Source organism: Magallana gigas, chromosome 1 (genome assembly GCF_963853765.1).
Source record: "Magallana gigas chromosome 1, xbMagGiga1.1, whole genome shotgun sequence".
Lineage (NCBI taxonomy): Eukaryota > Metazoa > Mollusca > Bivalvia > Ostreida > Ostreidae > Magallana > Magallana gigas.
In genome coordinates, this window is record NC_088853.1 from 75,099,526 (window position 1) to 75,111,515 (window position 11,990).

At 35.5% G+C, this 11,990-nt stretch overlaps 1 protein-coding gene across 1 annotated transcript in view; it reads right to left on the reverse strand.

The window, feature by feature from the left end:
* LOC109618161 (uncharacterized) overlaps positions 1–11,990 on the reverse strand; it is a 451,180-nt gene that overhangs the window by 314,030 nt on the left and 125,160 nt on the right. The window contains exon 8 of the mRNA XM_066087820.1: positions 7,281–8,213. Within this exon, the coding sequence (XP_065943892.1) occupies positions 7,281–8,213 (933 nt within the window). The remainder of the gene's footprint in view (positions 1–7,280; positions 8,214–11,990) is intronic.

Sequence of the window (11,990 nt, forward strand, 5' to 3'; positions counted from 1 at the left end):
GTCTTAACATAATACCAACTGATAAAAAGATACAGATCAAAACGTTTAAAAATTTTGGATAAAAATTCGTACCCAATTTTCGTGCCCAGACGAGCTCCAAGAAATGGCGCCACTGGCGTTAAACAAAATAATAGTGCACAACTTCAGACTATAAACTACCTATCCTGAAAAGTTCATAGTCATATCTCTGATAGTTTCTGAGATCAGCTCTGCACAAAATAGGTCGTAAAAAACTACAAAATGGCCGATAAATCGGTACCGGAAGTGACAACAACAAAAATTTCAAAAACATATAAAATTCAGATCATGACTCATCATCTCTGAAAAAATGACTGAAATCGGCTGAATAGTTTTCGAGAAATCGCGTGCACAAAATTTGGAAAAAAATAATAATAATAATAACTAGATACGACCTCGTTACGAGTAACGAGTACGTCTTCCGTCCGATTTTTTTTTTTTAGATAAAATGATACCATGAGATATCGATACAATTTCAAAATTACCCCCCCCCCCCAAAAAAAAAAAATTTGAAGATAAAGAATAAAAACCCTAATTACGTCAGACATGGGCCTGACGATGACTCTTTCAAACCGATAATGTAGAGATCAACAACTTTGATTTTTATAATGCATAACAAAATATTTATCGTTTTCAAGTTATTCGTAATAGAATTTACGAGTCTCTTGGTCCCTAATTAAAGGGGCCAGCCCCTTTTTCTTGATTTTATTGGATAGAACTTTTGATTCTCTACTACTTTTGTTCTATATGTCTTGTCAAAATATCAACTGATAAAAAGATACTGATCAAAACATATGGAAATTTGGATTCGAAATCTGTACCCCATTTTTGTGCCTAAACGAGCTCCAAGGAATAGCGCCACTGGTGTAAAACCACTAAATAGTGCACAACTTCAAACCATGCTCTACCTATCCTGAAAATTTCAAAGTCATATCTCTTATAGTTTCTGAGATCAACTCTGCACAAAATTGGTCGTAAAAAATTACAAAATCGACCGTAAATCCGGACCGGAAGTGACGACGACAAAAAATTCAAAAACATATAAAATTCAGATAATTTCCCATCATCTGTGAAAAAATTGTTCAGATCGGTTGAGTAGTTTTCGAGAAATCGCGTGCACAAAATTTGGAAAAAAAAAATAATAATAAACAGTACGAAAACAATAAGGTCTTCCGTTGGAAACGGAAGACCTTAATAAGGTAAAATATTGAAATCACGCGTTCTTCGTTTTCTCGCACAGTTTAAAAGTGAAGCTTTCCATATTTCATCTATATAATGATTAACGTTATGCGCAGACCTAGAAAGGGTCTTGGGAATAAAACTGCCAAAAATTAAGGGTTTTAGAGGGGGCTAACCCCCCCCCCCCCCAAAAAAAAAAATGTAAAAATTGTAACTTTTATACTATTCATCTGATTTTTAAAATCTTTTCGGTTTATTGTACAGAGGAGAGAATACAATTTAAAAAATGTGGTCCGGGGGTTACTTTTTGACACCTTTTAGGAGTTTGAGGCGACTAAAAATGACTATTGAATCTTCAGCTGCCGTGTATGGCTTGATCTGTAGGGGAAACAATTGAAACTCCCGATCCTTTCACTCAATTTTAAATAAAAACTCATGTAAATGTACATCGGACCTCATTCTTATTGTCGGCCAAATCTTAAGCAGAATGAACAATTTATAATTAAAATCCTGAAATCAAACAGCACGTATTGATTGTACGGGGAATCAAAATGTACACAGTGCACGGGATGTAAGCAAACGTATAACTATTCAGATGCAGGTATATTTTTTGTATTTTGTTAAATCAGAAAAGATATGCATTATTTCTGAATGTTGAAACTGTGAAAATTACAGTCATCGATTTTATACTGAATAAATTTACATGTTACGTGTTTCGTCATTTCTTCATTTATCAAGCATAATTATATCAATCCCATTTAATTCAAACAGTAGATTATCCTTGTAAACGACGTGAATAAAACTTTTAAAGCAGAAATACATGTGCAGAATGCATAACTTATTGTTTATCGACATCCTTGCGTTGGTGTAAACTGAACCCGCGATTTCTACTTTCGGTTTGCTTTCCGATCGCAGCTTTTGAAACTGACATGTTCCCCACTGTTCAATCAATTACTAACATTATTTAGACCTGACCTTTCTATTTATGTCCTTACCGTGGCATTAACACACTCTCACGTCCATGAATAAAGTGGTTTTGATTGCACTCTCTGCATGGTCAATGAAATTCGTACGCGCGAACCCAAAGGTGCGTTCCAATCCCACCTCAGACAACATTATTCAACTTATTGTCTACCACTCTTAAACGCCATGCACATAACGATTTTTGTAGAAGATTGTGCAGGATTTGGTATCACTAGATACGACCTCGTTACGAGTAACGAGTAGGTCTTCCGTCCGATTTTTTTTTTTTAGATAAAATGATACCATGAGATATCGATACAATTTCAAAATTACCCCCCCCCCCCAAAAAAAAAAAATTTGAAGATAAAGAATAAAAACCCTAATTACGTCAGACATGGGCCTGACGATGACTCTTTCAAACCGATAATGTAGAGATCAACAACTTTGATTTTTATAATGCATAACAAAATATTTATCGTTTTCAAGTTATTCGTAATAGAATTTACGAGTCTCTTGGTCCCTAATTAAAGGGGCCAGCCCCTTTTTCTTGATTTTATTGGATAGAACTTTTGATTCTCTACTACTTTTGTTCTATATGTCTTGTCAAAATATCAACTGATAAAAAGATACTGATCAAAACATATGGAAATTTGGATTCGAAATCTGTACCCCATTTTTGTGCCTAAGCGAGCTCCAAGGAATAGCGCCACTGGTGTAAAACCACTAAATAGTGCACAACTTCAAACCATGCTCTACCTATCCTGAAAATTTCAAAGTCATATCTCTTATAGTTTCTGAGATCAACTCTGCACAAAATTGGTCGTAAAAAATTACAAAATCGACCGTAAATCCGGACCGGAAGTGACGACGACAAAAAATTCAAAAACATATAAAATTCAGATAATTTCCCATCATCTGTGAAAAAATTGTTCAGATCGGTTGAGTAGTTTTCGAGAAATCGCGTGCACAAAATTTGGAAAAAAAAAATAATAATAAACAGTACGAAAACAATAAGGTCTTCCGTTGGAAACGGAAGACCTTAACTAGATACGACCTCGTTACGAGTAACGAGTAGGTCTTCCGTCCGATTTTTTTTTTTTTTTTTTTAGATAAAATGATACCATGAGATATCGATACAATTTCAAAATTACCCCCCCCCCCCACCCAAAAAAAAATAAAAAAAAATTTGAAGATAAAGAATAAAAACCCTAATTACGTCAGACATGGGCCTGACGATGACTCTTTCAAACCGATAATGTAGAGATCAACAACTTTGATTTTTATAATGCATAACAAAATATTTATCGTTTTCAAGTTATTCGTAATAGAATTTACGAGTCTCTTGGTCCCTAATTAAAGGGGCCAGCCCCTATTTCTTGATTTTATTGGATAGAACTTTTGATTCTCTACTACTTTTGTTCTATATGTCTTGTCAAAATATCAACTGATAAAAAGATACTGATCAAAACATATGGAAATTTTGATTCGAAATCTGTACCCCATTTTTGTGCCTAAGCGAGCTCCAAGGAATAGCGCCACTGGTGCAAAACAACTAAATAGTGCACAACTTCAAACCATGCTCTACCTATCCTGAAAATTTCAAAGTCATATCTCTTATAGTTTCTGAGATCAACTCTGCACAAAATTGGTCGTAAAAAATTTAAAATCGACCGTAAATCCGGACCGGAAGTGACGACGACAAAAAATTCAAAAACATATAAAATTCAGATAATTTCCCATCATCTGTGAAAAAATTGTTCAGATCGGTTGAGTAGTTTTCGAGAAATCGCGTGCACAAAATTTGGAAAAAAAAAATAATAATAAACAGTACGAAAACAATAAGGTCTTCCGTTGGAAACGGAAGACCTTAATAATAAGAAACAGTACGAAAACTATAAGGTCTTCCGTTGGAAACGGAAGACCTTAATAATAAGAAATCGTACGAAAACTATAAGGTCTTCCGTTGGAAACGGAAGACCTTAATTAAACCTTTCAGTCAAAATGAAATTCTTGATACAACTTTGAGTACTTGGATGGAAAATTTATTTTGTAATTTATTGTTGACTAGTCTCTATTGACATCTAACTATAGTGATTCCAAAAGGAGATTGGTTTGTCAGTTATTTGGTTCGCCACGATGAATAATTGTCTTGTTCTTGTACATAAATTACTGTATCATATTCTTCTTTTGTATCAAATATTACAGGCATGTCTTACTAAGAAACAAAACGAAACTATGAATAAATATCACATTTATTGAGTTCTATCTATAGCTTGCTACAACTCACCAAAAATCATGTGTATACTTGTATTATGTATTTCATGGTTAACGTAAATAGACAGAAAAAAAAAAATTTTGAAGAAAAGAAAAGCAGTACACTTTAACTTAGTTACAATATTGTTCAAAAACTATTTACATAAACACAAGTTTTCTATTTACATGATCTATATAAAGAAATGTGCTAAATCCACCAATAACTTTCTTATTAAGGGCATTTTTAAAAATCTTATAATTATATTTACTGAAATTCAATTAACTTTCATAGAAAACATGTCAGGGGTCAACAGCCAGATGTAAGATGAAACTATCTAAAATATATTACAAAAAGGGGAATAACTCTTTATTCGTTTGTAATTGAAGAACTCAAATTTGAGTTACTCCCCTTTGAATATGATGTTTAATCAATAAACAAAATTTATTCTTTGCAAATAGGAAAAATAAAAAATCCTCAGATATAAGCCCCAATTTTAAGTAACATCTTTTTCCCATCACTAAATTACAGGGTATTATAAAAACATTCAAAAGAATTAAATACATACTGTCAGATGAGAACTTACTACACTCATACCAAGATATAATTGATAAGCCATGTAAGGGAGTATAACAACTAATTACTGTAGAGTGTATGTACACATAAATAATCAAAATATAAATCCAGGTTATATGCACATCACTGATATATGTACAATTGATCTACAAGACAACAACTACCTATTTTAAAAACTGTATGAAGAGTTATCCGTACAATGGGGGTACCCTATAGGCAATATTCTGCGTAAAATAGACCAAGCTCAACAGCTGGTATTTTTTTATATAAATTTACAACAACAAAAAATGCAAGTTTTATGCACATCTCTTATATATGTACAATTGATTTGCAGTACAATAGGGGTACCTTTCTTGCAGCTGCCCGCCGGCGTGCCCCTTTCACCATTTCAATAACTGAATTTCTCCTTTGGAAAACTCGGTTCAAACAATTGATATCAATGTAAAATGACAAATTACTATGTTAAATTACAGTATAGTTCATGTACACAGACCACAGCCTTTGAACACATAACATAATGTGAAATAAAATGATAAGAAAGTACAATAACTAACAAGTAATTACTGTATAGTTCATGTACACAGAACACAGGTTCAAATAATGGCGCGATATTTAAAACAAGTCCAGATATGGGTCACTCAGCGGATAATCCAGTTATATTCAATCTAAATTCTTCTTATTGTAGTAATGTTTCACATCAAATATGGTAACAATTGGCCGGGTAGTTTTCAAGAAGAAGTTCAACATGTAAAATTGTAAATGAAAAGCGCATGCCACACACCACACGATGACAGATAAAGACAAATTGTAATAGGTGACTTGAGTGACTCGGGTCAGTGCGTACTTGAAGATAATGACGTCATATTGCAGTGAGTGGTCTACGTAGCCAATGTCTGTTTTCTGTCTTCCTCTGTAAGGATTTCAAGGAAGGTGTTCTATTTTCTCCCTTCAAGGTCAGGTAAATTTGCCCATCTACAGAAAACAGAACAAACTAATGAATGATGTAGTTAATGATCAACACCAACATGATATTACTCAGATATCTGTGAGCCAATGCTCACTAGTAATACTCCCGCTCTGATGTAAATATACAAAATATGCAAAGTCGACTTAAACAGGAAGTTGATGTCCAATGGGTACAAAAATAGATCCGAGCGTATGGCATGCCTAAACAAAGAATGTATTAACATTTGAAGCATATATGCGATCAATAGTTGCTGAGAAATTCTTTACGAAAATTTGTTTGAAAATTTAGGCAAAAAATAAACAAAAGTCGTCACTTAACAGGTACAAACATATATTCCAACGTATAGCATGCCTAAACAAAGAGTGTATTGACATTTTAAGCACTGGCAACGATCAGTTGTTGAGAAAAATGTGACATAGATTTTTGTTTCTGACAGACAGACAGACACACAAGGGTAAAACAATAAACCCCCTCTCCTTCAGAGCGGGGGTATGATAACCATAAATGTTCAAATTGATAAAGATTTATTACAAATTTTAATCATTAATTTTTTTTACATCCAGTTTTTATAGATTTCATATAAAAATTTATTTTTTGTTTATGATAATTCATTTTTAGCAAAGTAAAATGTGTATAACATTCCACACTCAGCAACAGACAGCCATGTTTGGATGATCACAAAGTGTGAAATAAACAGGAGTCAGTATTACAGTCCATGTGAATTATACACAGCTCAATTTCAGCTGCAGATGTTGAACAAAGTGACAAACAACATGTGTGGTTTTGAGAGCAGACTAGATTTGTACACAAACATTTACAACCTGTCAATATCCAAGCTATCTTCATTCTACGGCTGGTGTTGATCTGAACATGGCCTCCTCATCAGCACAGGGTGTGTGTTCATCTACAACAAGTTAATAATTAGCTGTTAATTAATTAATATCATACATGGTATGTAATGATAGAGCTACTTCTACAAATTAAAAGTTTAGACTGATACATGTAACACTGATACATGCTTTAATATTTATCTATTTAACTAATTAAACCAATTTAATTAACTTGTAACAAATAACTAATTACAAGCCTCATTACATTATTTACAATGACCTTTTATTATAATTAACTAAATACAATGACATGTGACTGTGCATATAATTAATGAAATAGATACAGCTAACCCTGTAACAATGAGCTGTTTATATTGACAAACAATCACACAGATAAACATGTCTTACATGTATCTTATTGACTGATAATTAACACGGACTGTGTGTCTTAGTTATCTATATCTAATTAACGTGAATGATAATGACTCAGACTTACCTGTCAGAGCGTCCTGTCTGGTGATATACCTGTATATAACCACCGTGTTGTTGTCCCCTGATCCGACCCAGAGATGGTGAGTGTTGACATCATAACTCAGGCTGTGTGGTGAGAATATCCCTGATGGTCTTATCAGTAGATGTGACAGGAACTGACCGTCACTGTCTATCATCTGTACTGTTCTGGTTGTATCATCACACACCAGGATGTGTGACAGCGGGTCGGTACAGATTCCACATGGATATAGTCCTGATCCTGATGGATGTCCTGTGTAGGAGAAACGATGTCTTCCTCCACGCTCTGTCACCACTACAGCACGAAAGTCAGACACCACGACATCCCCATTGTTGTTCTCTGTTATATAGCAAGGTAAATTATACAGTCCCATACCTGTGTTGTCATTCTGTATGGATTGTGTGAGTTGTCCACTCTGGTTGTACCGGGTTACCTTGCCTGTCTCTGTCCTATAGTTATACATCCCGACCAGTAGATCCCCAGTGGACGGGGACCAGTACACACACCGTGGTCTCCCTGTAGAGTCTGTTCTCTCTATAAATGTGGAGGTTATTTTCATATCCTTGGACAGTTTGTTGATGTTAGAATTCCTATCTATATAAATCAGTTCACTCTCACTGTTCACTGTGTGTAATCCTCTATCATATAAACCACTACATGAATCCTCCACACGATGTAGAGGGACACCTGTTGTGTCTGTCAACATGAGATTGTGTCCATCACTGACCCAGACCCGGTCTGATGTCACACAGGAAATGTGATAACAACGATCAACACCTGTCACTGTGAGAGAGGGAAGTAACTCAGGGGGAGACATCAGTTTCAGCAGACACTGGTTTCCTTGCTGTGGTTTTTCTGTCCCTGGTGTTGGGATTTCACTCAGTGACTCCATCACATCAGCAGTGGCTGGATTCAGATCTACAAACATCAGACACAAACAGTCAGATGGAACAGATTGATTACAAACATCACATCTTGTATAATGATTGTTACAGGAATGTCTGTCTGTTATAATGTATTAATTATCATTATCAATTAATAATAAACATATATACATGTATATAATTAATAAATTAATTAATTTATTACTGAGAAACAAAAACATATATCTGATGAGTCAATTATTCAACAGACATGTATTGTATTTATATTTGAGTATGTGATGTTGATTGTTTATAAATAAATATGTACTTACATTATATTGACAAATGATAAAGATCACATCCCATATATGTCTGACTTGTGACTACATATTATATAATTTACAGTGATAATGACTCAGACTTACCTGTCAGAGCGTCCTGTCTGGTGATATACCTGTATATAACCACCGTGTTGTGTAACCGTGATCCGACCCAGAGACGGTGAGTGTTGACATCATAACTCAGGCTCTGTGGTGTGAATATCCCTGATGGTCTTATCAGTAGATGTGACAGGAACTGACCGTCCCTGTCTAGCATCTGTACTGTTTTGGTTGCATAATCACACACCAGGATGTGTGACAGCGGGTCAGTACAGATTCCATGTGGCCATAGACCTGATCCTGATGGAGGTCCTGTGTAGGAGAAACGATGTCTTCCTCCACGCTCTGTCACCACTACAGCACCAGACAAACCAATAGAGTCAGACACCACGACATCCCCATTGTTGTTCTCTGTTATATAGTTAGGTTCACTATACAGTCCCAGTCCTGTGGTGTCGTTCTGTATGGTCTGTGTGAGTTGTCCACTCTGGTTGTACCGGGTTACCTTGCCTGTCCCTGTATCAATGTTATACATCCCGACCAGTAGATCCCCAGTGGACGGGGACCAGTACACACACCATGGTCTCCATGTAGAGTCTGTTCTCTCTATAAATGTGGTGGTTGTTTTCATATCCTTTGACAGTTTTTTGATGTTATATTTCCTATCTATATAAATCAGTTCACTCTCACTGTTCACTGTGTGTAATCCTCTATTATAATCACGACATGAATCCTCCACACGATGTAGAGGGACACCTGTTGTGTCTGTCAACATGAGATTGTTTCTATGACCACTTACCCAGACCCGGTCTGATGTCACACAGGAAATGTGTAAACAACAACCAACACCTGTCAGTGTGAGAGATTGATGGAACTCAGCACCAGGCGTCAGTTTCAGCAGACACTGGTTTCCTACGCGTCGGTTTCCTCTCTCTGTGTTTTGGATTGCACTCAGTGACTCCATCACATCCTCCTTGTTGAGTGACTCAGTCATGGAGAGCTGGCTGGTGTGGAGTGTAAGATGTATCTGGGGGAGGGCTGTCTTTATGAAAGAGAGGAATTTTAGTGCACTGAATGTGAATTCTGGCTGTACATATCTGAGTTCATATTCCTGAAGGCTGACAATATGTCTGTTCATTTCTATCATCTGTTTTAAACATCTGTGTTTGAAATCAAAATCACAAAACACATTTTTCATGAAATCTTTTCTCACTTTGTTAATGATATTCTTCAGTGTCTGGGCCTTTGTTAACATCTCTGATTGATAGAGGGAGAATTCTGTGCGACAGGTTTTGAAATCAGTTTTCATTCGTGGCATGAGAACAGGTCTGTAAAAGAGAGCCTCACTTCTGATGGTGTGAATGGTTCCTCTGTGTTGTTGTCGCTTTGTTTTATAGGCTATTTGTATATCCAGTATTTCATGCTGTCCTTGGCCATAGAGAAAACTTCTAAATCGGTGCGATTGGTCCTCTGAACAAGAATCACACACAGGAACTTGACAAGGTGCACAGTACTTTATATAAACATGGCTAGGATGTCTCACACAGATCTCTTGTGTTGGGATGTAGTTGATTTTATCACGGTGTGACACAACATCATGGTCTATTGTTTGGAGATCTTTTACATGGTTCTCTTTACACTGGGAACACAGATCACATGGACACGATACACAATGGTACTCTGTGTCCCCCGGACACTTAGAACACTTATGAGTACTATATGTGGAGCTTGCTGTGTACATGTCTATATCTTTGAATCACAACCTGTTAAATAAAAATAAAGTGTTTTAGAATTATGTCAACCACATTCGTTCAAAATTATTTTATAATTAATTTATACAATATCATTACATGCATTATATAATATCATTTTGAGTGTAAGGAATATATCAATTTAAACCATACTTTATTTTGAAATAACAATATATTTTGATTCATAGATAACTAATGGTCTATTATCATCAGATAATAAAAACACTCGACCATTGAAAAGATAATTTTTTTTGGTTAAAACTTTGAAAAAATTCTTTTTGACATTTTCTGCTAAACATTGGTGACTTTCTCCCTCTCTATCTGTATCATGCATACTCTCTCTCTTTCTCCCTCTCTCTCTCTCTCTTTCTATAAATTCACTTCTTAACTTTCTCTCACTCTCACTCTCTCTCTCTCTCTCTCTCAACAAAATATGTACTTTCTGTCTCTATTTCTCCTTCCTGAGCAACGTGTACTCTTGTTTTCATTATCTCTGACATTCTTCATTAAACATCTCTCTCTCTCTCTCTCTCTCTCTCTCTCTCTCTCTCTCTCTCTCTCTCTCTCTCTAACATGCACTGTTTAACATGTACTCGTACTCTCTCTCTCTCTTTTTCTCTCTCCAAAATATGTCATCTCTTTTTTTCTCTTTCTTTCTGTCTCTAATTCCCTTTCCTGACCAACATGTACTCTTTCTCTCTTTGTTTTACTATTTGATTTTCTGACATTCTTCTTTGAACATTCTCTCTCTCTCCTATCTCTCTCTCTCTCCTTAATATGTACTTTCTCTTTCTTTCTCTATCTCTCTCTCATTCCACTTTCTGATCAACATGTACTCTTGCTCTCTTAGTCTCTCTATATATCTCTATCTCTGACATGATTCTTCATTTAACATTCTCTCTTTCTCTCTCTTTCTCTCTGTGTGTAACAGTCACTGTTTTACATGTACTCTTGCTCTTTCTCTCACTCTACCACTATCTCTCTCTCCAAAATATGTACTTTCTCTTTCTCTCTTTTTTCTCTAATGCCCTTTCCTGAACAACATGTATATTGCTCTCTTTGTCTTACTATCTCTTACATTCTTCATTAAGCTATCTCTCTTTCTTTCTCTCTCTCTTTCTCTCTCTCTCTCTTAGATATTTAGTATTTTCAGACATTCTCAAGGAAATACACATCTCTTTCTCCCAGTCCAACCCACATATATGCCAGCTTTCTGTGTCTATTTCTCTATCATACAGATGTATGTTCACCCTCTCTCTCTTTCTCTCTCTCTCTCTATCTCTCTCTCTCTATCATTTGTTTAACATGTACTCATGCTCTTTTTCTCCTACTCTCTGACTCTCTCTCCAAAATATGTACTTTCTCCCTCTCTCTTTCATTCACTTTTCTAGCAAACATGTTCTCTTGCTCTCTCTATCTCTGTTATTCTTCATTATACATTATCTCTCTCCCTCTCTCTCAAATGTTTACTATTTTCAGACATTCTCTGTTAAAGAAATAGAAGTGTTCTTTATTCCAGTCTTTCCAACATGTATTCCCTGCCTTTGGAGTATTATTTCCCTCTCAATGAGACGTATGTGCATACCCCCCCTCTCTCTCTCTCTCTCTCTCTATCTCTCTCTCCATAATATGTACTTTCTGTTTGTTTCTCTTTCTATCTCTCTCTTTGAGTTTTCTGATCAACATGTACTTTTTCTATCT